We start from the raw sequence: 27,257 nt of genomic DNA, 5'->3' as shown, positions 1-27,257 counted from the left end.
TCGCAGAGCATTCAGGTCGCAGGGAGGGGCTGGGGTGTGGGGAGGGGGCTGGGAGAGCCGACCCCAGGTAACCCGGGAAGGAGGAAAGTGGGGGCGGGCAGGCCGGGATCTGGGGGCCCCTCCCCGCTGCGGGCTGCTGGCTTGGGGATGGGGCGTGACTGTGAATTCTCCCCGCCGCCGCCGCTACCGCAATAAGAGAGAAGTCCGAGGCGGCTTCCTCCTCTCTGCCCAGAAGGGGCAGCGGGCAGAGGCGGGCAGCACCCCACTTCTCCCCCACGTCAGCACTTGTGGCTTCTGGGAACCGGGGCTGGGTCGCCCCAGGTCGGTCAGAAGCGGGCTCCCCTGGGACCAGGTAGGCGGCCGTGACAGGTGGGGGCTGGGAAGGGCAGGTGGTGCCCCTCCCGCTCCGGCAGGGACACTCTAGATCGCCGGGGGATGAGCTTGCACTTGGGGAGCAGACTCAGGGAGCTGACCGCCAGGGATACCACCCCTAAAGGGCTTAAGGAGGAACACTGGAGACCTGCAGAGTGAGGCTTTTAATATTTGGGGAGAGAGCTGAGAAAATATGGAGAAAGCAAACTAAAGAGACTCCCCATAAAGGTCTGATGGGGAGAATGTAGGGAACCTAGGGAGTGAGGTTGATAGACTTTGGGAAGCGGGCAGAGTCAAGGGAAGGGGCTCAGGGGAACCCCAAAATGGTCTTGTGGGAGAAGTGGAGGGGACTTTGAGAGTGAGAAATTAAGGAGACGCTGAGAGCTCTGACAGAGGGGGACTAGGTGGAGGGTCCTGAGAGGATCCGGCGCGGGAGTTCACGCGAAGGGAGTCAAGGAGGATGATTTGTGGAGGACGCAGTACTGGGCATAGTCCCGGGGGTCCAGGAATGCCCCTTGTCCGGAATCGGCAGAAGTCGGGGTGAGGCCGGTGGCCGGCGAGGTAGACGAGGCGGCCACGACTGCAGCCCCCAGACCCTCGGGTCCGGCAGTGGTGGGCGGGCTCCGGTGGCAGGGGATTCCTTCAAGGCGCTAGAGCCGTGGGTCCCAGCTTCCTGGGGAAGTCCCCGCCCTCAGCAGGGACCGGCCTCTCGGGGCGCCCCCTCCCCGCCGGCAGTAGCGGTCTAGGTCCGCATTCCCCTCGGGATCCGGGAATTGCTGGCCACCCCGACGGAAATCCTGCCTTTGACCGCGAATGCCTGGAGGGGCTGTTTCCATGGCAACGAGAGGGCGGAGAGGCCAGCGGGCGCTGGGTCACTGCAGGCTCGCTGCTGGCGGCCCCCTTTGGTCCCGCTTTCGTCCGGGTTTTGGATCCTCAGTCGGGGGCATGCTGCCCAACCGAGGAGTGTGGAGATGGCATTCAGGTTTCAGGGATCCTGGGGTGAGGGATCTGCAGTCTCAGAGAGCTGGGTTCTTAGCAAGATTGGGTTCTTAATTGATGTGTGACTAAAGGCAAGTTACAGGACTTCTCTCAGTCTCTTCCTCATTTGAACTACGCCGAGAAATTATTTCTCCCCCTTGTGAATCACCTGCAGAAAAGCAGTTTTTGTTTTGTTTTGCTCTACTGGAGATTGAGCCCAGGGCCTCAGGCGGGCTAGGCTAAAGCTCTACTTCTGAGCTACATCCCCAGCCCTTTTTATTTTATTTGGGGTCAGGGTCTTGCTAAATTGCCTAGACTGGCCTGGCCCTGGAATCCTCTGCCTCAGTCTGCCTCTAGCTGGGATTACAGATAAAGCGCTTTTGCTGAAGGGGTTAAGGTTATCACTGTCCTTCACCTTCTCAAAACCTGATGGGGGAGCCGAAAGCCTGGGTCTTACTGACAGCACCTCCAGAGACCAGCAGCACACAGTTGGCATCTACTGTGGATCTGCTGAGAATTCATTCTAGGGATCCCAGCAGGGTTTGGGATCTGTCCCTATCCTCCATGCGCCACATCAGGTTGGCTGCCCCTCAGGCCTATGGTCTCTTAGGGATCTTGAGGCCTTTGCATCTTTAGGTTTGTGGTAGGGATGGAAGAGCAGGGCTCTGTTGCCATTTCATGGATGGATGCAGATTTGGAAGTCAGTGTCTTGCAGGGCCAGCAGTAGAGGCCCTGAATCCAGGGTATCTCATTTTATTATGGTGCAGGAAGTAGCCAGAGCCGAGGCCTGAGTCCCCATTCCTTTTTTTTTTTTTTTTGGTATAGGGTATTGAACTCAAGGGCACTCAGCCACTGAGCCACATCCCCAGCCTTCTTTTATATTTTATTTAGAGACAGGGTCTCACTGAGTTGCTTAGCACCTCACTTTTGCTGAGGCTGGCTTTGAACTCTGTGATCCTCCTGCCTCAGCCTCTGGAGCCACTGGGATTACAGGTGTGTACCAAAGTGTCCAGCCCCATTCCATTCTTGATTAAACTCATATGGCCTCTGGAGAGGGGGATGGTGGAATGGGGAGGAAAAGGCAGGGCCCATGGGTTTAAGGTTAGCTCCTTCTCAGCAGTGGGTATGAAGCTGTGAGTGAGGGTGTGAGTCTTAGTGAGTTTGGTTTGGGCTTTGAGTGAATGAGCTTGAGCCTGGAGCTTATATGTGGTTGTTTGGGTGTTCTCTGTAGCCACCTGGGGCTGATGTGCCAAAGGAAATGGCCAGACCTTGGCACGATGGGTATGGAAATCCAGATCTGGGAAAGGAAGGAGGAGCCAAAGCCTTTTCCATACAGAGCAGACTGGGTTGGCCAAGATAGGAGAGGGCAAGATGCCTCCCACCCTACCCCAGCAGGACCCCTGGGGGCACTTCCCATTTGGCCACCTGTGGAACCTAGATCTGATTCCCTCAATTCCCCCCAAACTACTCATGGTTTCCATTCTCCTGAGTCTCAAGCCAGCAGGATCAAAAGACCCCTGTTTTAGAGGTTAGTGAGCAGATTTTCAGTGATAGGTGGAAAAAAATTTTACCCAGAAGAATGTAGGAAAAAACTCAGCTTCTATCCTCAGGACCATGTGGAGGGTAGAACTAGTGTGTCACAGAGAGGCCTCACTTATACACAGACACACACACGCATGTGCACTTACACACTCCCCTGGCCTTATCAGGGGTGATAGAGTGCGTCTCATGGGGTAAGTCTTAGCCTCTGCACATTCAGGGGTGGGGAGGGCTGTGAGGCCTCAAGAGAGGAAGGTTGAGATACAAGAGGGTTGAGAGCTGAGGGCCTCAGTGAGGGAAATGAGGGCTCAGTAAGGGCCCTTGAGTCATGTGGGTGGCAGGACTCAGTGAGAGGACCTGCAGGTGAGGATGGAAGCCCTCAGTGAGGGCTCAGGGCTTGAGAGGGATGGGGGAGTCTGCAGACCTTAGACTTACTTCTCCCCCTCCAGCCTAGGGCCTGCCCCTGCTTAGCCAGGAGCCTGAGGAGAAGCCGGAACTCTTGCAGGATGGTGGTTTCCTGCCACTGCCCCAAGTCCCAGTTCCCTTTTGGTGAAATCCCCAGGCGTGCTAGGCACTCCCACCTTGCTTGGGAACTTCTCTTTCTTCTCAACCCCGTCCAATCTTGCATTCTCACCTCTCCCCCTACAATACCCCCCCTTCTTCAAAGGGACAGGAAGGAAGTGAAAGTTCATTGAGCACCTACTGTGAGCCTGATATGTCAGGGGCTTGACAGCATTTGATGCTCAGGAGCAACCCAGTGAGGTAGAAATTTGTATTCCTGTTTTATAGGCAAAAAACCGTCAATTCAGAGAGATGAATTGCCCAGTATCTCAAGCTAGTTGTCAGGCAGGAGTAGAATATGAGCCTTAATCTGTCTCCTGATCCCCAGATCCTTGGCAGGGGTTGAGAGGGCAGGACATCCTGTGCCTACATCAAAGCCTTGAAGGCCTTTGGGAAGTATGGCCCTCAAAAAAGGATGGCTGGAGCCGGGCTCAGTGGCTCATGCCTGTAATCCCAGCAGCTCTGCAGGCTGAGACAGGAGAATTGTGAGTTCAAAGCCAGCCTCAGCAATGATGAGGCGCTAAGCAACTCAGTCAGACCCTGTCTCTAAATAAAAGACAAAATAGGGCTGGGGATGTGGCTCAGTGGTCCAGTGCCTCTGAGTTCAATCCTCAGTACAAAAAATAATATAAAATACAAAATAGGGCTGTGGGTGTGGCTCCGTGGCTGAGTGCCCCTGAGTTCAATCCCTAGTACAAAAAAAAAAAAAAAAAAAAGATGGGTGGGCCTGGAGCTCCTATGTATAAGGTAGGGATGAGTGGGAGACAGATTCCCTGCTGGGTGGTTAGCTGCCATGTGACATGTCAGGGATGATGTTTTCAGTTGTCCAGGGGTTGAGTAGGGAGAATGAAATTCACCATTTAGGGACAGCGTGATCTTGCTTGGGCTTTGGAGAACACCACCACAGTGCCAGGAACAGAACTCTGGACTGAATAGTCCTGGCTTTGAATCTTCTGCCTGGCTTTGTGACAGGCAAGTCACTGCCCACCTGCACACAAGAGGAGAGTAGATTAACAAGTGTCCCTGGAAGCCATGCTACTCTGCTTTGGTGGGTCTCAGCCTATCTTAGCCACTGCACACTAAGCAAGAGCTTTGTCACATGAAGTTCTCACAACAGTTCTGCGTGGAAGGTGCAGACAAGAAAATTGAGACTCTGAGGCCTTGATGTTCATCTGAAGAACAGACCTAGAGAGGGTCACCCAGGGGTGGATGTTGAAGTTAGGGAGTACCGTGATCTAAGGTTGGATCTCAGCTCTGAAACCTGTAATCTGATTTAGATCCTGATGGGGCTCTGAGAACCTATTCCTGTTAACCAGATGTTCAAGGAACATACTCTGGACACGGGTTATAGCTCAGTGGTAGAGTATGTGCTTAGCATACACATGGCCCTGGGTTTGATTCCCAGTACGCACACACAAAAAATTCACAAATAGGCTCCAGGTCCTGCAGTGCCCAGAATGCTGGTGGCCATTCTTTGAGTCACTCCCTTTCTGGTGATAGCAGGTAGCCAATTCAGAGTCTCCCAGAAAAGAAACACAGCAGATCAGTTTCTCTCTCTGGGCCATAACCACAATATAGAGCATATAGCATAGGGCCTGGCACACAGCAGGCACTCATAAAGGGACACACATCCTTGCTTCTACTAGAACCACAAAATAGAACAGTGCCTAGGTGGGCTTTGGAACCAAATGATTGACCTCCTGCTGCAAGTGTAATCTTGGGCAAGTTACTAACAGCTGTGCCTCAGTTTCCTTTCTGTAAAATAAAGCTTAAAAATAAAATCTACCAAGCTGGGGCTGTAGCTGAGTAGTAAAGCACCTGCCTAGTACATGTGAGGCACTAGTTCGATTCTCAACATCTCATATAAGTGAATAAATAAAATAAGGTCCATCAACAACTTAAAAATTAAAATAAATAAACCTATTTCATAAGGTCACCAACTGAGATCATGCATAGGAATTGCATGGCATGATGCCAACCACTATGTAAATGTTTAATAAATTAGCACATTTTTACTAATAATGTGTGTCATCCAGACTTTGAGGAAGTCTAATCACTCCCTAGAGAATTGGTGGCAGGAGAGTTGGGATCAGAGCAAGGGGCAAAGAGTCCTGGGGGCTATTCTCATGCAGATGCCTGAGCAGAGAGGACACAGCCTGCTTTCTCTAGTCCTGTTCCCTCCCCACCACCTCCGGCTCTTTAGTCTCTTTAGTTTTCTGTCACTGACCTTTCTTTTCATCTTTTCCTTTCTCTTTTTCTGTTTCTATCTCTCCATTGCTCTTCTTTCTACCTTGCATTTCTGTCTCCACTTTTCTTTTTTGCATTTTTTTGGGTCTCTCTCTGGTGGTGACGGGCGGGAGCTGCCTGGTACTGGCTGAGGGGAGCTGATTCTCTGCATCCCTTTCCAGCTCTGCCTCCCAGAAGTCACTTCAGTAGCCTTAAGTCAGCCATGGTGGGAATATTTACACCAGGGACATCAGCAAATGCTACAAATCAGGGCTTGATTTTTTTTCTCCCATCCTCTGTCTCTCTGGCTTTTTAGATTTTTTTTATCTTTCTTTATTTCTCTCTCAGTCTTTGCCCACCCCACCCCTGTGTTCTCTCTCTCTCTCTCTCTCTCTCTCTCTCTCTCTCTCTCTCTCTCTCTCTCTCTCGCTGTCTTTCTCATCTTTTTCTCTCTGACAAAAACTACTTGGGAGTGGGGGGTGGGTACATAGCTCAGTTGGTAGAGTGCTTGCCTTGCAGGCACAAGGCCCAGGGTTCAATCCTCAGCACCACCAAAAAAAAAAAAAAAAAAAAAACACATGAGCTGCCAGGTGCAGTGGTGCATGCCTGTAATCTCAGTGGCTTGGAAAGCTGAGGCAGGAGGACAGAGAGTTCAAAGCCAGCCTTAGCGATTTAGCAAGACTCTAATCAACTCAGTGAGACCCTGTCTCTAAATAAAATACAAAATAGGGCTGGGGATGTGGCTCAGTGTTAGAGCCCCTGGGTTCAATTCCCGGTACCAAAAAAGAAGGAAAGATAGAAAAAAGAAGAAAAAAAAAACATGAGTATGGTCACATGCAATATGACCCCTCTCTAAGGCCTTGCAGATGCCAAACCCTGTGTCCCACAGCCTCTCAGCCCCTTAGCATACTGGTCCCAAGAGCCAGGCCCAGATGGGTCCCCTCAAGTCTGGGTGTGATAAAGCCCTGAGAGCTGCCCACTTCTGCCTGCTGGCCAAACATCAGCCCTGTCAGGGCTCCTCCTCGGCCCACTAGCTTTTGGTCTTGTTCCCTACCCCCATACCAGGAATGCAGAATCTGCGGCTCCCCTTGGACTGTAGAGATATGCTGTGGCAATCTGCACCTGAGTATTATTTGGAAGTGAGAACAGTGTAGCTATGTGTGGACCCCAGAGTTGTATAAGTTTGTATCCTATAGAGGAGAGCTGTGCGGGGCTGTCTCAAGAAGAAGGCTATGTAATCTATGTGTGTCCCTATCTGGGCTCTGAATTTGCACACATTTATTTGTAGAAATGGCTGCAACTACCTATATCTGTGACAGGGAATAGAGAGGATTGGTTGACAGCTCAGATTTTGGAGTCAAATGCCAAGATACATCTGGGTGATCTTGGACAACTTTCTAAGCCTCTCTGTGCCTGGGAGTTGCCTCAGCAATAATAAAAATATTTAAATTTAGGGGCTGCAGTTGGAGCTCAGTGGTAGAGCGCTTGCCTAAGATATGTGAGGAACTGGGTTTGATCCTTAGCACTACAAATAAATAAATAAATAAATAAATAAATAAATAAATAAAGCTATTGTGTCCATCTACATCTAAAAAGAATTTTAAAAAATATTTAAAATTAGGCCGGGCACGGTGGCGCATGCCTGTAATCCCAGCGACTCGGGAGGCTGAGACAGGAGGATAGCGAGTGCAAGCCAGCCTCAGAAATGATGAGGTGCTAAGCAACTCAGTGAGACCCTGTCTCTAAATAAAATACAAAATAGGGCGGATGTGGCTCAGAGGTTGAGTGCCCCTGATTTCAATCCCCGGTACAAAAAAAAAATAAAATTATAGGGTAGTTGTGAGGTGGTATTGGTACAGTTTAACATACTGGCAGCTACATAGAAAATACTATAAATTCCATATTTTGCTGGTTTTTTTTTTTTTTTTTTTTGTACTAAGAATTGATCCCAAGGGCAAGGGCACTTAACCACTGAGCCAAATCCCCAGTTTTTTTTTTTTTTTTTTTTTTGAGACAAGATCTCACTAAGATGCCTAGGGCCTCACTAAATTGCTGAGGCTGGCCTTGAACCTTCAATCCTCCTACCTCAGTCTCCCAGGTTGCTGGAATTACAGAAGCCAGCCATATTTACTGTTCTTGTGGAGAGGCTGTGTGTGTGTGTCTATGTACAGACGGATGAGGGCTGGAAATTCGTGTATATGTGGCGTGTGAACACTTGAAGATGTATGTGTCTGGGAATCAGCACAGAGGAGCTCAGAGTCTGTATGATGTGTGGTATGCAGCTGAGACACTGTCCAAGAATGTGTCAAGAGGCCTGTGTGGGTTGGCGTTAGCTCGGTGCAGCTTTTGAGGTGTGTGTTTGTCTTCCTGTGAGAAGACCTTCATTCTTACCTTGGAACCCTTGCTTTCATATCCATCCCATCTCTCCTCTCACCTTCCCTAAAGTTCCTTCAACTTGAACCTAGACGTCTCCTTCCCTTCCTGCTTTATTCTCTCCCCTGCCCCAACCACATTGCAACCCGGCCTTGCAGACAGTGGTTTCACAGAAGGGTCCTGGGGCAAAGGTCTCAGTGGGAGTCTAGAGAACGGGGCCTATTTTAGGGCAGACCTCTCACCACAACTGTCCTCACAGTTCACCACATGGGTGTCACCCTCCGCCCCATGAGAGAACAGTTCCAGTGAAGGGTGAGAGGGGCTGGTGGGGCTAGGACAGAGGTCTGGCCACTGGTCTGACAGAACTGTCCACAGGCAACTGAACCTGTTAGATGTACGAAGGTCTCCTGGAAAAGACTGGTGGTATTGGTTTAGAAGGGCAGGATTCTGAGAAAAGAGGAAGAGTCTCTTTGTAGAGGAGGGCAAGAGGGGGCCAAAGGAGGCAAGTTAGAGCCCCCCTATCTCCGAGATCTTCAGACCCCTCTCGGGGAAACGGGTTCTTTGAGATGGCCCCACCCTACAGCTCTCCATTCCTCTTACATCTTGGGAAACAGAGCCCTCTCCCCAGCCAGTTCCTCTCTGAGTGTTGCAATGGCAGAATTTCTGGCCCGGAGGAGGAGGGGTGGGGACCCCTTGCTCAATGACCTCCCTACCCTGTTGCTCAGAGGACACTATTGCTAGGGAAGGCTTGGTTCATTTGGGGAGCTCCCCAGGGGACTACTGGCCCTAACTGCTGCCCTAAACCTTTCTCTGATGTGCGGTTAGGAGTGGAGCTCTGGAGGTAGGTGTCTGCTTTTGTTCTGGCACCAGAGATCCTAGGGCTGCTGGGGTTTGCCCAGGCTGGGAGCAGAGGCAAGGTTCCAGGGAGCTGAGCATAGCTTGATAGAAATCCAGTTAGAGAGATGGGTCTAAATACAAAAATATGAGCGTCTGAGTGTGAGAGTCTGTTAACCTGGGAGGCATCCACGCCTGTGGACGTGTGTGGGGGCTGTCGTGCTTCAGAGCCTGGGCTTCTTGGAGCTGTGCTGGTGTGTGGTGGTGTTGGCAAGCACACTCACGCAAGCATATGCTGTGAGTGGTGTTGTGTGACTGTGTGCTGGTGTGTGTGTTCATGTGTTGGTGTCAGGGGGATCCGAGTGTGAGAGAGTTGGTGTGGGTGGTGTGGCCTACGTGAGAGGGTGGATGTGTAAGTGTACCAGGGGTGGTGGGATGGAAAATGAAGGCAGAAGTCATGCTGGGGTGGAGCCCAGACCTTCTGGCTTCCTGAAGAGGGCAGGAGCCGGGCAGCTGGCTGCCAGGAACATTGGCAGGACCTTCATCTTTCATGTCCTTCTGTCTCACCCTCAGGTCTCCAGCCCCTCCCAAGGATGATGCAGCAGCCCTACTGACCCAGGAGTCAGGGCCTGTGGGGTGAGTGAGGGCGGGGGGTGGAGGACTAAGGCTTTTAGGGTCAGGAAACAGGGTGGGGGTGGCCTTCCTGGCCCCACAACCGCCTCACAGCCCCCTCCTCCTACAAGGGCCCTGTTGCTAGGTAACGGATGGGTGAGCCAGAATGAGGCAGCTTGAGAGGCCTGAGGCTGGACCCACGACAGGAAATGGCCTTGATCCCCCTCTGCAGGGAATCTCCAGGTGCAGACACACAGCTCTCTTACACACTTACACGCAAACATGCAGACACAGACACACAGACACCCACACACAGGCACGCACAGAGACAAGCCCATAAGCTTCCACCCAGAGCTGTGTTCATGGTCACAGACACACAGACCAGAGACACCAGCTCATACAGACCCGAACACACGCGCACACACACAGACTGACACTCATACAGAAACACATACTCACACGCTCATATGGATGTGCACACACATAGCCAAACACACTTGCAGACCTTTACACAAACTCTGTACACACCAACCTGCACATACAGATGTTCACCAGGAACTGCACGCACACAATTAAACACACTTAGAGACACACAAAGACACATGCACAAGCACCCAGAAGGAGTCGCAGAAACAACATTTCAAAGCAATGGGAGGCAAAAATATGTAAATCTACACAGCACCATCCAATGTAAAACATCAGCCCCAGGGATGTGGACTTGAGGGGGCGGGGAGACAAGCACTGAGGAGACACACTCTATTCAAACACATGAAGGCAGACCCAAAAATGGCCCTGCTGCACCTTTGTCCCTTACTAGGGAGGATCCTAATCCAGGCCCTTGAGTGGGAGTTTGGTGCCTATGAAGTGTGTGTGCATAGGGTGGTGCACTTGGCAAGGGCCCCTGAGTGAGGCACACCCCCATTCTGCAGCAGGGTTCCTGGAATGGGCTGTGTGTTCTGCAAGAAGTTGGAGCCGGGGCCCAAGGAAGATGCTGGCCTGGAAGGGGACTTCAAGAGCTATGGGGCTGCAGATCGCTATGGCCCTGACCCCACTCAGGCCCGGCCTGCACCCTCCTTTGCCCAAATCCCCAACTATAACAACTTTACCCCCCAGCCCACCAGCCCTGCCTTCCTTGATAGTGGCACCATCAGGGGCATTTCAGGTGAGTCCAGAGGCCTGGAGACAGGTGCTTCCTGGGTCCTAAGAGAAACTGAGGGAAGGGGACATGTGGACTTGTCCTTAGAAGCTTCCAGACTAATGTGGAAGATGCAGCTGTCCTCTCAAGCTTACCCAGATTGAGGGAGTGTGCACAGCCCTACCCTGAAACCCCAGTCTGAGAGGGAGATGGAGCTCTGTTCTCATCTGAGAGAGGCACCTCAATGACAGATGCCTCTGGCCTCTCGGGTGCCACTTCCCAGGTTGGGGGGGGGTCTTCTTGGTGGGGAAGAGGAAAAGTAGACAATTTGGGGACTCTCCAGGGTAAGAAGGGCATGAAGCTATGTATCCTAAATCCACGTAGGGGCCAAGGTGAATTTTGAATCCAAAAATCCACGGGATTCCAAAGGCCTCTGGCAAAATTGGGGCTCTGTGGCAGTGGGGAGGCACAGTGCCTGGCTGGGGAATAGGAATCTCAGTGTGCAGCACCCTTGGTGCTCTGTTCTGTTCCCTATTCTACTGAGCAACCCTGACTCTGCAGGGACCGGGGTGACCATGTTCATTGCCCTGTATGACTATGAGGCCCGGACAGAGGATGACCTTACCTTCACCAAGGGCGAGAAGTTCCACATCCTGAACAACACGTAAGTGACCAGGCCACTTAGTTCAGGCCCCAGGCGGGCTGGGAGCAAGACCCCAGAAGAGTTCTATCTGGTCCCTGTCTTCAGAAAGCTTCAGACAAGTTGGGGACACATGTGCATGAAAATAAAACCCCTGGGGGTGCAGCTCAGTGGTAGAGCACTTGTCTATCATATGCAGGGTTTTGGGTTCCATTCCCAGCATTGAAAAACCAAACCAAACAAAAAACACTGGGTGATCATGGTGGCAGAGGTGGGGTTAATCCCATCTACAGAGGTTGAGGCAGGAGGGCCACGAGTTCAAAGCCAGCCTGAGCAACTTAGCAAGATCCTGTCTCGAAAGAAAAAATGGAAGGAAGGAAGGAAGGAAGGAGGGAAGGAGGGTCAGAAGGAAGGAAGAAAGAAAGGAAAGGGAAGGGAAGGGAGGGAGGGAGCAGGCCGGCTAAGGGTGTAAGTCAGTAATAGAGTGCCCCAGGGTTCCCCCCCAGAACCATACACATCCAAAAAAACAAAAACAAACGTGGGTGACTACTTTGTGGGTGGAGGGAACATGAGGAAATATGAACACAAAAGAACACCAAACTTGGTGTCCAGGGTAGTGGTGCTCAGGGCAGGCTTCCTGGAGGAGATGATTTTTAAGATGAGATTAGAGAAATTAACCAAGAGTGAAGGAAGAGGTGAGAAAGGAGGAAGAGAGAATGAGAATAAATGATGACTTCTGAAAACCACCAAGCAGTTAGGTCTAGTCGGATCATAAAGATTGAGATCCAGGGGCTGGGAATGAATGTGCTGGGTCCTGGGTTCCATACCCAGCACGGGGAAGGAAAAAAGAAGAAGAATGAGCTGTCTGGATTTTATCTAGAAGGAAATAAAAAAGAAGAAGAATGAGCTGTCTGGATTTTATCTAGAAGGAAATATAAAACCATTGGTGGGGGAGCATCAGTGGGGCAAGAGACCTAGTTAGCTGACTCACTCCTGCCCAGGTAAGGAGCGAGAGAAAAGAAGCCAGGAGATCCAGATGTTCTCAAACTGATTCCTTCTTCAGAGAATAGCCCTCCTGGGACAGCTGCAGTGGCTGGGAGCAGAGCTGATCCAGATGGGGGAGTCCCTAGATGAGGGGTTGGCAGGGCCAGTATCCACCAATCAGCATGGCCCTGTCTGGCTTCTGTGTGCCCCAGGGGTTGGAGCTGCTGCTGACTACCCCTTCACCACCCTGTTCTATGCCTGCAGTGAAGGTGACTGGTGGGAGGCACGGTCTCTCAGCTCTGGACAAACTGGCTACATCCCCAGCAACTATGTGGCTCCTGTGGACTCCATCCAAGCTGAAGAGTGAGTGGGGAAGGCGGGGAGGCCGGTCCTATGGATAAGATCCTGGAGTCCAAACTCTGAGCCTGCCCGCTTGTCTACACTTTTGTAAGGTTACTGTGGGAATAAAATGAGACAATAATGATGAAAATAATAGTGAATAATGCATATATAGCAGGTATTGTGTGCTGGATGCTCTTTAAAGTGCTTCTATTATTACCTCTTTTACAAATGAGGAAGCTGAGGCTCAGTGTCCACATGGCTAGTGAGCTGCAGAGCTGCTGTATGAAGCCAGATAGTCCTGCAGCAATTGCCTGGCCTCTCAATGATGGCAACTGTGTGTGAGCTTTAAAGAACTATAAAGTGGAACCAGGCATGGTGGCACATGCCTGTAATCCCAGCAGCTTGGGAGGCTGAGGCAGGATGATTGTGAATTCAAAGCCAGCCTCAGCCATTTAGCAAGAAGCTAAGCAACTTGGCGAGACCCTGTCTCTAAATAAAATACAAAAAAGGGCTGGGGATGTGGTTCAGTGGTTAAGTGCCCCTGGGTTCAATCCCCAGTACCACAAAAAAAAAAAAAAAAAAGGAGGCAGGGAGGAGTTGTGGTGCAGCTCAGTGTTAGAGCACCTCCTGCTTAGCATGCACAAGGCACTCCCTGGTTTTAATCCCCACACACCCCCAAAAATGAAAAAAATAGCAGGGAATTAACATTCACTGACTATTTTTATATAGTTGAGAGCCTGTAACAGATACTTTACCTAGCTTGATTCATTCAATTCTCACAATAACTTTATTGATATTATTAATGTCCCCCTTTTATAGATGAGGAGATTGGGGTTCATAAAAGCTTTTTAAGATCTATCCTCTTGGGTGCCATACATTTACGAGAAAAAAAAGGATAGAAGAGTCCTTGCGGGTCTGTGATCCCAGCAGCCTGAGAGGCTGAGGCAGGAAGATCTTGAGTTCAAAGCCAGTCTCAGTAATTCAGCAAGGCACCAAGCAACTCAGTGAGACCCTGTCTCTAGATAAAATACAAAATAGGGCTGAGGATGTGGCTCAGTGGTCAAATGCCCTGTGTTCAATCCCTGGTTAAAAAAAAAAAAAAAAGAGTCCTTGCAGAATGGAATCCCTAAGACCTGGTGATTGATTGGGTATTTGGCTGCGCAGAGTAGGTGGAATCAAGGGCGGCTTCAGGTGGGTGATGGTGCCAGTGCTAAGGCATAGGACAAAGGGGCAAGTAGAGGTAATGGGTTATGGGGGGACTTGTTGGACTGAGGTTTTAGAGGAACACCCTGGTGGAGGAGGCTGCCAACAATTAGAATAGACTGTGCTCTGTATGGGAGGCGCCCAGCCCATGCTCATAGTCCAGGAGAAGGTCACCTTTTCCTAATTGGTACTTAAGATTCCTTCCCTTGCGTGCTGTGGCCCTTGCAGATGGCATACCTGGGCTGGTTGAAATGTGGGACTCTTCAGAGTAGGGATGATAATTAAAGCTGCACAGGAGGGTGAAGGAAGAGGGAGGAGAGTGAGAGGTTGGCCCTAGGACCCAAGTCCTAGGGGAAAGCGGAAAAGGGGAAAGCTGCCCTGAAGAGAAGGCGTCATAGGAGACGTGAGGAGGAACAGGGCAGGCCAACACCAAACAGCCGGGAGGGCGAGAAGTTTCAGGAAATGAGAAAGCATGTCAGAGGCTGCCAATGGATTTGGCAATGGGAGTGACCTTGATGGAGATCTTTCCCATGAAGTGGGGGCAGAGGCCAGACAGCAGAGCCTGGGAGGAGTGGGAGGCTAGCAAGTGTGAAGTACACTTTCAAGTGAAGGCAAGGTGAGAAAGGCTAAGGGCAATGTTGATGGCGAGATGGGATTTAGAGCCAGCATGGTGGCACACGCTTATAATCCCAGTGGCTCAGGAGGCCAAGGTAGAAAGATCGTAAATTCAAAGCCAGCCTCAGCAATTTAGCGAAGCCCTAAGCAATTCAGTGAGACCCTGTCTCTAAATAAAATATAGAAAAGGGCTGGGGATGTGGCTCAGTGGTTAAGCACTCCTGGGTTCAATTCCCAGTTACCAAAAAAAAAAAAAAAAAAAAAAAAAGATGGGACTTAGAGCAGTTACCTTTGGGGAAAGAAGAAAAGTGGGCATGTGGGGGCTGCTTATAGGGTGAGGGAATTCCTCAAGCAGAGGGAAGCAAGGGCAGGGTCCAGAGCACAAGCTGGGTAAGGCCTTCTGCAGAGGGTGAGGGAGGCATGGAGGAGAGGAGGGGTAATAATATAGAGGACGGAGGTTTGGGAGGTTCCTGGGGCAATGTCAAGATGTCTAAGAAGTGCCCAGTGCAGGCTGTGGTTGAGTGCAGAGTCGCAGTTAAGATCACAGGGCCCAGAGCAGACAGCTGGGGTTCCTATTCTGGCATCGCAGTGTGGCCTCAGGCAAGTTGCTTAACCACTAGGTATTTCAATTTCCTCATCTGTCTAGTGGGGGTTAATAGTAATAGCACTTACCTTGTAATATTATAAGAATTAAATGAATACACACACACACACACACACACACATATATATAAAGCAGAACCTGACATAAGTGTTATTCTTATTATACCGTTTATTAAGAAAGTAGCTTATGTTATGGGTAGAGGTAGGAGGAGGGCTTTGAAAAAACTTGGGAATATGTCTACACAGTCCTTAAACCGTTTCTCCTTCCTCCCTCTGCCTGCCCTCCTGGGCATACCATTTGAGAATACCTCCCTTGTTCCCCAAACTGTTCCCAGCATGAAGGTGTGGACTGAATCTCCCAGAGTTCACTGAGACTTCTACCTCCCTTGATTTGAAAATTATGCTCCTTTGAATTTAGCCCAAATGGTAACACGTCGGTCAATCTACTAATCAGACCACATCCAAGTCTTCTATAGCACCTGTGTCACTTCTGTTCCCCCAATGGACTTGCATAGTTGACTTAGGGCTATAATTGAATCCCAGAAAGAATCCCCAAGAGAAAGCAGGAGTAGGTAAGTCCTGAGGTTGAAGTCAAGACTCAGGACAAAAATACTAAATTTAAGAGGATGAGAGGAAAGCAGCAGTTGAGAACCATTAGAAAAAGGAGAAGAGAAGCAAGAAAGGGTGTCCTGGAGGCCAGAGGAGGAAGCATTTGGAGCTGGGGTTGGGGAGGGATCTGAGTGATTGCTTGAGATGGTGGGGAAAGAACTAGGGTGGGTGGCAGAGGATTTTAGGTGGAGTACATCATCTAGCCTCATGGGCAGGTCACTTCCCTTCTGAGCCTCAACTTCCTCATGAGGGCATAGAGGGCTTCAGTGAGATGAACTAAGGGAACCCGTGACACCCTGATGAGGCCACTGGGGACTTAGTTCTAGCAATTTTAATTCAAGAGATACTTAAAAGGTTAGAGAGGAGAAGCCTAACTTTTGGGGGGCACCTACTATGTGCCAAGCATTTCCTGCTCCTCTGCTCCGTGATCTTGATGCCCGGGCTATGAAGTAGATGTTTGAGCTCCATTTTACAGGTGAAGAAATTGAGTCCTGGCTTTTCAGGGGGAAGGGGGTTTGAAGGGAGTGTACCTGATTCTTGCCTGTCCTTCCCAACAGGTGGTACTTTGGAAAGATCGGAAGGAAGGATGCAGAGAGGCAGCTTCTCTCACCAGGCAACCCCAGAGGGGCCTTTCTCATTCGGGAGAGTGAGACTACCAAAGGTGGGGGTTGTATCACATGCCACTGGCATCTGGGAGGCCCAGCCATTAGTGCTAGGCTAGGATTGGCCAGTGGTGCTTGGTTCAGGGATAAGACTGGGATCCAGTAGAGAGGCAGGGCTCAGACTGGCTCTGGGTTCTAGAGACATGGCTATCAGACTAAAGAGTCCTAGCCTCAGCCAGGTATGGTGGCACATACCTGTAATTCCAGCTGCTCAGGAGGCTGAATCACGAGGATCCAAGTTCAAGACCAGCCAGGGCAATTTAGAGACCCTGTCTCAAAATAAAATTTTAAAGAAAGGGCTGGAAATGTAGCTCAGTGGTGAATGCTTGCCTACCATGTGCAAGGCTCTGAGTTCAATCTCCAGTGCGAAAACAAAAACAAAAACAAAAAACCCTACAGAGTTCCTGTCTTTGGGGCCTCTTCCAGCTCCCAGAATGAGGGAGAGGAGGACAGTGGATCCAAAGTGACCCTTCCCCACAGGTGCCTACTCCCTGTCCATCCGTGATTGGGACCAGAACAGAGGCGATCATGTCAAACATTACAAAATTCGCAAGCTGGACACAGGTGGCTACTACATCACCACGCGGGCCCAGTTCCATTCAGTGCAGGAGCTGGTGCAGCACTATATCGGTGAGTGGGTGCTTCAGATCCCGGAGCAAACCTGTTGGACAGACTGAGGCTCAGAGAAGAGGAAGTTTCCCCAAAGCAATAGTAGCCAGGCCAAGACTAGAACCCACAAATGGAGGTTCCCAGCCTAGGATCCTACTCTGTGTAATTCAGAGGAAACTGAGGTGCAAAGCCCCACCGTGGCAAGCAGCATCTCCTAAAATCTGAGCCCGGAATTGGCCAGTTTCTTGTCTTAAGGTTTAAATCTGAAAACTATTGAGTGTGAGTGATGTCCTGAGTGCTCCACCTAGGTACCAGGGCAGGAGGTCACCATCACAGGGCCCTGAGCAGGGGCTGACCGATTTGTCTGCACTTCAGTGAGAAACTGTGGTTGCTGAGAGGAGCTTTGATGCCAGGGGGCAAGGCAGAATGAGGGATCTGTTAGGGGACAATGGCCATTCCAGGTAAGAGATGATAGTGGCCAGATTCAGTCAGTGGCAGTGAAGGAGAAGCAGACAATTCCGAACCTGGGGAGGAGGCAGAAGGGGCCTGACTCTGTGGAAAACTGGCTTTGGGATTGAGGTTTCCATCTTAAATGGTTAGGCCAAGGATGAGATCCGTGGAAGGGAATGGGCCTTTTGTCCACAGTTTTGCCTGGAATCCCTAACCCCATTTCCACCTGTCAGAATCTGTCCTTATCCTTAAAGGCCCAGCTGGAGGCCACCTCCTAGGAGAAGGTCCCAATCCTTAAAGGGATCTTCTCTCCCTCTGGGTGCAACTCCCTTCCCCAGGCACCAAAATGTTTATACACTCAGAGGGCTGAGTTGCCCTCTGTCCTGGATTGGAACCTCACCTGGGCCCTAGTTATTTATGATTGACTGACCTTGAGGTCTGATATGGGGATGCGGTGGGATGAGGAGTATGGGGGTGTACTGGCCTGCCTGTAACCTCCCTCCATCTGCTCACCCCCAGAGGTGAATGATGGGCTGTGCCACCTGCTCACAGCAGCCTGCACTACCATGAAGCCACAGACGCTGGGCCTGGCTAAGGACGCCTGGGAGATCAGTCGCAGTTCCATTACGCTGGAGCGACGGCTGGGCACCGGCTGCTTTGGGGATGTGTGGCTGGGTACGGAAGTCCCCGGAGTTGGGGCCAGGGGCTGGGGCGTGGGCCTGGGCTGGCGGGGAGCGAATCTTGACAAGATGCCGCCACCGGGCAGGCACGTGGAATGGTAGCACCAAGGTGGCGGTGAAGACGCTGAAGCCAGGCACCATGTCCCCGAAGGCCTTCTTGGAGGAGGCGCAGGTCATGAAGCTGCTGCGGCATGACAAGCTGGTGCAGCTGTATGCCGTGGTGTCTGAGGAACCCATCTACATCGTGACGGAGTTTATGTGCCATGGTGAGAGGCGGGTCAGGAGGCGGGGCCTGGGAGGGCGGGAGTTGGTGCGAGGTTAAGGCGGGGTAGGACCTGGACCCCGACCTGGGAAGGGACGACGGACAATTGTCAGAGTCTTAGAGGCTGGAATACGCGAAACCTCAGGAGTGCTGGGTTCCCAGCTGCGCCAAGTTAGAGCAAGTGGGATGTGGGGCGGGCGGGGTGGGGCGGGGCCTCCGGGGGTGTGCTTAGCTGGTGGGTGGGGCTTGGGCGGAGAACGCACGATCCCGGACGTGTCTGGGGCGGGTCTGGGGCGGAGTCTTAGTGGGGCGTGTCCGGCGGGCCCCAGGCGGAGGTATGTGCGGAGTCCGTACAGGGACAGCATCTGGGCGAGTTACGGAGGAGTTGAGGCGTCAGGTGGGATCCTGAGTCTGGGGCTGACTCACGTGAAAGGGCTGGGAGCAGGAGGCGGGGCCGGGCTAGATTAGGTAGGTTCGGGATTGGGGCACGAACAATCTAGAGCAGGCCAGCCTGGAGTAGGGGTCTTGTGGCTGATTTTCTGACTTCGTCTCCCCAGGTAGCTTGCTGGAGTTCCTCAAGGACCGGGAGGGCCAGAACTTGAATCTGCCCCAGTTGGTGGATATGGCAGCCCAGGTAAACTGAGCCAGCAGCCTTTGTACCTCAGATCTTGCTCCTGTTATCTTTCCACAAATCCTTGAGCTCTTAAATACCTAGCCTACCCTAGGAAGTGCGGCCCCGCCCTCTGTATCAGGTGTAAGGCAGAGCACTGCTACTCTCACCCCTCACCCAAGGCTATGGTGCTGAGGAGTTGAGGCGTCCACATGAGCTCCCTTCTCCCCACATCTTATCCCCCATCGCCAGGTAGCTGAGGGCATGGCCTACATGGAGCTCATGAACTACATCCACCGAGACCTGAGAGCAGCCAACATCCTGGTTGGGGAGCGGCTGGTGTGCAAGATCGCTGACTTTGGGCTGGCCCGCCTCATCAAGGATGATGAGTACAACCCCCAGCAAGGTGATGATCTTCACCCCACCTCCCTAGAGTTTGCAAAGCTCCAAGGGGCTGCCATGAGTTCCACATACTCAGAAACCCTGCCACTGTGTTCAAGAGGCAATTCTGGGTTCAAATCCCAGCTCAGCCACTTGCCAGACATTTGGCATGGGCAAGTCACCTAACCTTTATGAGCAGCCTTTTCTGAACTAAAATGAAAATATTCAAACAACAGTAAGTCAACAAATATTTTCCAAGCAGACTATTATGTGTTATTCACACTACAATTCTTAAGCTAGAGGAAATAGGGTGTATGAATCTGAATTCTTATAATCAGAATTCCTGGTATGAATCCCAGCCACTTGTTGGCAGTGCAAGCTAGGAAAGTTACCTTACTCAGTACCTCCTTTGTAGCCTACCCTAGTATCTACCTCATGGAGTTTTCATGAGGGTTCCATGAATGAATGCATATATATATCACCTAACAGTGCCTGGGGCTGAGGATGCAGCCCAGTGCTAGAACATTTGTCTACTGGTCCTGGCTTCTGGATCTCTGGAGGAAGAGAGAAAGGAAGGAAGAAAAAACAACAGTGCCTAGCACGTAGTAAAAGCTAGACACATAGCTGTTATTATTATGAAAAATCACAATGTTATAGTGCTTAGCAATATACTAGACACATAAAGGACTAGATACCAGGTCCTTTCTGCTGTGTCCAAAGACTGTCTTCAGGGTCCCCAAGATCCTTACTTCCCCATTCTCTTAATCCAGCTGTTCTCAGGGACCCCCCTCACTAACTTTCCCTTTTCCTCCAAACTCTCCAGGGACCAAGTTCCCCATAAAGTGGACAGCCCCAGAGGCAGCCCTCTTTGGCAAATTCACCATCAAGTCAGATGTGTGGTCCTTTGGGATCCTGCTTACTGAACTCATCACCAAGGGCCGAGTCCCCTACCCAGGTGTGCTGGGGTTGGGGGAGGGTCACAAAGAAGGGCTTCCTCCTGGCAGTTCCTTTGGGAGGGGCCAGGTACCCTAACTGACGGAGCACCACCCCGCAGGCATGAATAACCGAGAAGTGTTGGAACGGGTAGAGCATGGCTACCACATGCCATGCCCCCCTGGCTGCCCAGAATCCCTGTATGAAGTCATGGAACAGACCTGGCGTCTGGACCCAGAGGAGAGGCCCACATTTGAGTACCTGCAGTCCTTCCTAGAAGACTACTTCACCTCCACAGAACCACAGTACCAGCCTGGAGACCAGACATAGCCTGGTTGGGAATCAGCCACCACTCTGGTTGCCTAATACCCTTTACAAATTCCCAGGACTCTGGTCCCAAAGCCTCTAGGCTTAGAACCCCATAGACCCTGAGCATGTCAGAGGACAGGTGTTCTGACACCATCTAGGGCAACCCACTCATTTTATAGATGAAGCAAATTGAGGTTAAGAGCTCATCCCTTACCCACTCTGACCCCAAGCACTGTTCTTTGCCTTCCCACTTAAATCTAAATCTAGGACACCCCACTCAGATTGAGGATGAAACAGATGCCCAGAGCTCATCTCTCACTGACTTTGACCCCAAGTGTTGTTTATTCTTTTCCTACTGAGGATTACATGCCTCTGGCCTCTCTCCCCTGCCTTTCAAAAATGCTCACACCTTGTCTACTTATTTATAACATGGATTCCCCTTCTCCCACTTACTCCAATCTTTGTTTTCCTATCCTCCTGTCATTCCTCTCTGGCCCAGGCCCCAAGGATTTGCCTCCTGCTCTCAATTCTCTTGTAAATTACAGACTGAGGAATTCTTTGCCGTATTCCTTTCCTGCTGGTTGACTGCTGTGGTCCAGGATTGGGGTCCAGACCCAGATCTGAGGGAGAAAGTTGCTGAGGTCGCCTCTCTAAATAATGTGTGTTTATTGATTATGTAAATGAGGAAAATGACGATATGAATCTTTGAGCCAAGAAAATTCCCTGAATCTTCCTTTGGAGCAATAGTGAGGTGAACAGGACAGATTTGGCTATTGGGAGCAGAAGGGAAAGGTAAGAGATGCCTTAACACCTGATAAGCACAAGGAGCAGAGTTTTAGGATACCCGAAAGTCGTACTACTCATCCCCGTTTGAATTTAGGATGAGTTGAGAGATGGGCAGAGAAGACAGGCAACTGGAAATCGATCAAAATATCCCCTCCAATACCAGTGTGGCCTTCAGTCTGTGCACAATGGGTTTACTAGTTGTTTACCTGATTTCAGGAGACTTGCCACTCATCATAGGCACATTGGAACAACCTTAGACCTCCTTCAAGAGCAGTAGGGAAGGACACCCCAAAGGGCCCTCTGCAGCTGGTTCTCCAAAAGAAGGTAGAAGGAAGGGGAAGGAAGAGGAGAGGCCTGAGGATTAGTCTAACTCTATGGACCTCACCAGGGAGCTTTTGGAAGCAGTTTTATATGTTACAATGACTGAGGGCTCCTACTGGCTGGAATCAAGGGTGCTAAACAACCTGCCTTGCACCTGTGAGATGACAAATTGTCCCACCCTCTAGATCTTCCTTTGAGAAACTGGGGACTTGACTTGCCTCCCTGTGGAAACAAGGGAACAGGGAATAAGGATTCCCACTTCTCGCATTAGGAAATGTTGGTTGACCCTGTGACTTATTAAGAATCACTGCTGCAATTGGCAAACAGTTACTAGGCATCAATTATGTGACAGGCTCTTTGCTAAGCAGAACCCTGAGAACACAAGCATGAATAAGACCTGCCCTTGCTCTGAAGGAGTTCTGTCAGGTTGGGGAGAGGTAATAGTAATAATAATAATAATAACTCATTTATTAAGTGCCTGCTTGCTGAATGTCAGATGTGTTTACATCAAAAAATTTTTTTCATTTAATCCAGTCTTGAGCCTGTTTTTATGATTACCCCATTGGTAAATGGGAAAACTTAGGTTTAGGGGTTATGGATATAGCAGGATCATACAGCTGTATGTGATACAGAAGGCCTTACACCAATACCATGCTCTTTTCACTAGACCTCACTGCCTCTAGGCTGTGGGAAGACAGTATATTTGGCGTATATGTGTGTGTGATTCTTCCCTAGTTTTTGGCAGAAAGAGTCCCTGGAAATATCCTCAAATTGGAGACACTAAGGAAAGGGGGACAAAGCAGTCAATGTGAATCAAGTGTTCCCTGTGCCTCTCCCTGTGCTGGAGGTTGTTGGATGGGAACAAAAAATGAGTCCAAGTTGCCACTCAGGTTGTTGTAATAGTGGGAGGCTGCTCTGCGGATCACTCGGGAGCAAACTCTTCACGAGGGCCCTAGACTCTGACCATCCACCTCACAACAGCCTGATGTGTCAGCAAGAGGGCAGCGTTGCTACCTGCCTTTGAGTAGGCAGATAAGAGCCCAGCTCTGGAGCTGTAGTGTCTGTTGTGAATCCTGCCTCCCCCACTGGCTGGCAATGTGGATTTTTTTGCAAGTATTAATCTCTCCAAGCCTCAATGTGCTCATCTGTGAAGTAGCAACAAAATGCTCAGTACACATTAGCTCTCTTTGCCATCGCCATTTACAAATTGTTTACGCTGTGCCCGTCATCCTGCTGAGTGCATGGGGCATCTCATCCTCACAGAACCCTATGAAAGACAAGGCTGTTCTGTCTTCATTTTGCCAATAGTGAAACTGAGCCATAGTGAAGGAATTCAGCTTTTTCAAGGTTGACAGGGCATAAGTGACAGAGCAGGGGCTTAAACCAAGTATTCTGGCCCCAAAACCAGTGCTCTCAATCTCTGTAGTCTTATTGTGGAACCAGAATATTTTTATCTGCCTTCTGGGGCTCTGCCTTCTACCTGGATGCCCATGTGGTGCCCATGTGGTTCCCATGAAGACCCAGCAGGGCAGTGAGCCACCTGAAGTTCACATATCCCCCCTGCTCCTCAGCACACCAAAGCCTCCCAGTGTCTACCATCTCTTTTATTCCCCATCTCTCCCCCTGGAGTAGCTGAATGAATCTCCCTTGCTCCCCCATTTCCTTGCAGCCTTCTGTTCCCTTCAGATAGAGCACAATGCAATTGATTAGGCTTCTGCTTTCTCAATTTCAATCACATCCTCGCCCTGCCTCCCTGAGATTACAGGCGGGTCACCTTGATTGCGGTTTGCACCGTTCACAAAACTCTTCAGTCGTTTACAAAACCATCTCTCGCCTCATTCACTCCCCCACCTGGCTCTTCTCCTCCATGATGCATGGATTTTACTGGCTTAAGACTCAGAGGGCAATTTTATTTCCGAGTTCATGCTGGGGGAGGAGGACACTTAATTGACTAATGCTGGGTGTTTCGCATGCATTGTCTAATATGATCCTCACCATGAGGCAGTGCAGAGGTGAGATTATCACCCTTTTACAAAAGAGGAAATGACTCTGAGGCTCCAACACTCATCCAAGGTTATACAGCTGGATGACAGAGCCAGGATTTGAACTCAGAGTCTCAAGAACCATGTTTCTTTGTTTGATAGAGCAGCATGGGAAAGTATAATACTGAGCTAGAGTCAGGCCCAGGGAGGTCATGGTGCAGAGAAGGGCCCAGGGTAGGTTCCATACATGCTGAGGCTTGTACTTATAAAAGAACAAAATTATTTATTAATTTCATACACATTTACTGATGTCGCCTATAGACTGGTCCTACTGGAGAGGCAGAACAGTAAACAATTATAATACTTAGGGGCAAGGTCAGTCTGAGAGCGAAAGGCAATTTCTTGGAGTATGTGAAAGAAGAGTCTGCCTAATGAAGCAGACAGTGAGGTGATCTCTGGCTGAAAGAACAGCATGTGTAAAGGCTCAGAGGTATGGTAGAGCAAGACCCATTCGTGTAAGGGCAAATACTTATTTACAGGAGGGTTGAGAGTGCTAATAAGCATGGAAGAAAGTTTGGGGGTCAGAAGTCAAGTAGAAGAGGGGAGTCCATGAGGAATGGCCCATGAATTGTTGGGAGAAGTCAGAAAAAAGAAATATAGGTGTCCCAGGACCCATTAGGGAGTCTATCTTAATTTCCACTGCTCTAGAACTGAGCTGGGTGGGTCCTCTATCCACTCCAGTAGTTGTCTCCCAGGTACAGAATAGAAACCTTCCTCCCTTCCACCCCGTACCGCCCCGCCCCCCCCCCCGTCGATTACACACGCTGCCTTTATGGTCCTGCAGTAGTGTTCGCACGCCCTCTAGTGGAAACCTTGAGTACTACACCAAAAGTGCAGGAAACTGCCCCCGGGATGGGGGCCACATCCCTTCAGAAACTTCCCATCCCAGGGTTAGAGGTACAACACAGTTCCTTTTTTCAGAGAGCACATAGTTTAATGGTAATGAGGATTCATGGGTCTGACATAGAAAATAACAATGTAGGACATGCAGGAGAACAGGGGAGGGTCCCAACTCAACTGGACAAAGGAAATCTGGAAGGCTTCTCAGAGGAAGACCAAAAAAAAAAAAAAAGCAAGAATTTTCTTTTTTGGGGGTGGTGGGGGGGTACCAGGGATTGAACTCAGGCACTCAACCACTGAGCCACATCCCCAGCCCCATTTTGTATTACATTAGAGATGGTGTCACTGAGTTGCTTAGTGTCTCCCCCTTGCTGATCCTGGCTTTGAACTCGTGATCCTCCTGTCTCAGCCTCCAGAGCCGCTGAAGAATTTTCTTGATAAAGAAGCAAGAGAAGACATTCCAGATTGGAAAGCTCAGAAATGTAACTGTTCAAGGAGTTACAATTAAATAGGTGTGACTGGAATATAAAATTTGAGGGGCCTATGGCTAAAGAGGAAAGGGGTCTAGTCGGCCATGCACTTGGCTAGAATTCTAAGTCTTGGGTAATGGGAAGCCACTGTAGGGTTTTGAACATATGAGTAACCAGGTTAGATTCTTTCCAAATGGAACAATCTGGTAACCAACGTGGAGGAAGGATGAGAGAAGAGGCAGGAGAGGGGACACCCCTCTCGGACACAAAGGTCATACTCATAGAAGGACACATAGCTTTGACCGTGTCTGTGAAGCAGGCATATCCAGCCACTCAATAATACCTACAGACATATCAGTGGGGCCCCAGGCTGAGCACCTACAGACAAGCATGTTCTGATATGCAGGCAGACATAGAACTCAGGCTGAGTAGAAATCAAAGCAAGGACACACATTTATCCTCAGACACAGACCAACAGCCAGAACCAGGCACACCCTGATGGACACAAGAATTCACACACATGCAATGTGGCTGTCAAGGGCCCTACCCTGCCCTCCCCTGTCTTCCCCAGGTCCCTCACCACCTCTGGCAGGAACAAAGCTGACCTCTGCCCTCTGCCCTCTGGCCTCTCCTCCCACACCCCCTGCCCCAGAGGGAGGAGCTGTTTGAAGTCTGGGCTGCAGCTGGGGTTTCCTGTTGCCTGGAGGAATGTGGGAGGACTTGTACAGGGGAGGGGAGAGGGACAGGCCCAGGAGGAGGGCTGTTGGGGGCCTGGGGGCCTTAGTCTCCACTGTACCACAGTGAGGGGGGCTTCCTGCTTTCTTGGTCTCTTGGGCCCCAGCTCTGAGCTGTTCCTATCCAAAGGAGGGGAAAACCAGGGCCATAATGGCTCCAGTCCAATCAGCCTCATGTTCTTGGATCTGCAGCTCAGTGGCTTAGTTAGGATAAGACTTCAAGTTCTCCAGGCTTCACTCTCCCCTTCCGTGGACTGGGCTGAACCATTCTGTAGCATTCCACATCTTCCCTGAAGCAGTCCCAAGAGCAGGCCCAGCCCAAGAATTTCTATATACAGGGAGAGAGATGCTACCTACCCAAGGCTTACTTCATTCTTCCCTTTCAGTGAGCCCCACGGCCTTGGCTCCATGCTGCTGTGACTTGTTATTATTATCATTATGACTTGTTAATCTCTCCCTATCCTCTTGCCAGTTTTCAAAGTATTTCATACCCATGTGCTCAGTTAATCTTCTCGACAGGACAGTTCTACCTCAGTTTTACACGTGGGAAACACAGGCAATTAAGGACACACGGCAAGTAAGAATAGAATCAGGAGCAGTTGTCTGGTTCCCAGTCCACATGGCCTCCAAAACCTTATACCCCACAACTTTATCTCTAGACTTCCAAATGCATTCCATAGGGTCTGGCCATAGCGTCTCTTGCTTAGAATGAAATAAGTGTCTCAAGCAAGTTGAGCCCAGAAAGGGAATGATGCAGAATTTTGAACACCCAGGTCTCCTTCCTCAAACTCCTATAGCCTACAACTGTCGAAGCAGATACGGAGATTAGACACTAGGTGTCAGCAGCAGCCCACAGGAAGACTCTGCTGGAGATTTAGGGTACCCTCAACACAATTTGGAGAGGCTCCATGGGGAAAAAAAAAAAAAAAAACAGACCCCAAATGATAGAGAGACTTTTTAGTGCTTGGTTTCCAGTGATGATCAAGACTTTTCAGTGAATTTTACCCATTGTTTCTGGGGAGGGGGCACCTGAAGCAGTCTGTCCTGGGAAGGACAGGCTTAGAGAATTCTAACTTCTATTCCCCTCTCATTCATATGGCCATGGATCCTATTTTCTTTTCCTTTGTACTTCATCACTTAACCCCCTTCTTCCTATGTTTTTCCGCAATTCCCATTTGTTCCAATTTACCTGGGGCTCCCTACCTACTGGAAACTATTCTGTATTACCCAACCCAAAATTTGATTCAGACTAAGTGGGGTCTTTACAACGTGAGATATAGCCTATGGGTAAGGATTGTAGGGTGGTAGTGGGATTAAAGAAGGGGAGATCTGGGCTTCTCCTACCTCCCCTCCTAACCCCTTGCTAAAGTCTGTCCTGTGCAGGACCAACTAGGGCAAGATGCCAAAACCTCTATAACTTCACACCAATTTTGGAACTGTGAAGGAACTTAATAACTTTAACCTCAGCTTTTATTAATATCTGAACTTACAATACTTCCCATTCAATGAATAAATCTTTGAACCCAAAGCCTAGCTTGACTG

At 50.2% G+C, this 27,257-nt stretch overlaps 1 protein-coding gene across 6 annotated transcripts; it reads left to right on the top strand.

The window, feature by feature from the left end:
- Positions 1–223: 223 nt before the first annotated feature.
- Positions 224–22,158, top strand: Fgr (FGR proto-oncogene, Src family tyrosine kinase). Of its 6 annotated transcripts, none has more exons than XM_027937434.2 (13): positions 224–352; positions 9,457–9,519; positions 10,428–10,657; positions 11,192–11,294; positions 12,519–12,617; positions 16,184–16,287; positions 16,769–16,918; positions 17,867–18,022; positions 18,114–18,293; positions 18,847–18,923; positions 19,152–19,305; positions 20,104–20,235; positions 20,335–22,158. In XM_027937434.2, the coding sequence occupies exons 3-13, from the start codon at positions 10,438–10,440 to the stop codon at positions 20,541–20,543; spliced, it is 1,584 nt and encodes a 527-aa protein (XP_027793235.1). In that variant the 5' UTR covers positions 224–352; positions 9,457–9,519; positions 10,428–10,437; the 3' UTR covers positions 20,544–22,158. The 6 variants fall into 6 exon arrangements, with proteins under 6 accessions (XP_027793235.1, XP_027793233.1, XP_027793237.1 ...); XM_027937432.2 differs by having other exon boundaries at positions 10,425–10,657; XM_027937435.3 differs by lacking the exon at positions 224–352 and adding an exon at positions 8,781–8,890.
- The last annotated feature ends 5,099 nt before the right edge of the window (positions 22,159–27,257 follow it).

The sequence above is a fragment of the Marmota flaviventris genome, chromosome 10 (genome assembly GCF_047511675.1).
Source record: "Marmota flaviventris isolate mMarFla1 chromosome 10, mMarFla1.hap1, whole genome shotgun sequence".
NCBI classification, from domain to species: Eukaryota; Metazoa; Chordata; class Mammalia; order Rodentia; family Sciuridae; genus Marmota; species Marmota flaviventris.
Note: the sequence above shows the minus strand (reverse complement) of the source record. Positions and strands in the feature narration are given on the sequence as shown.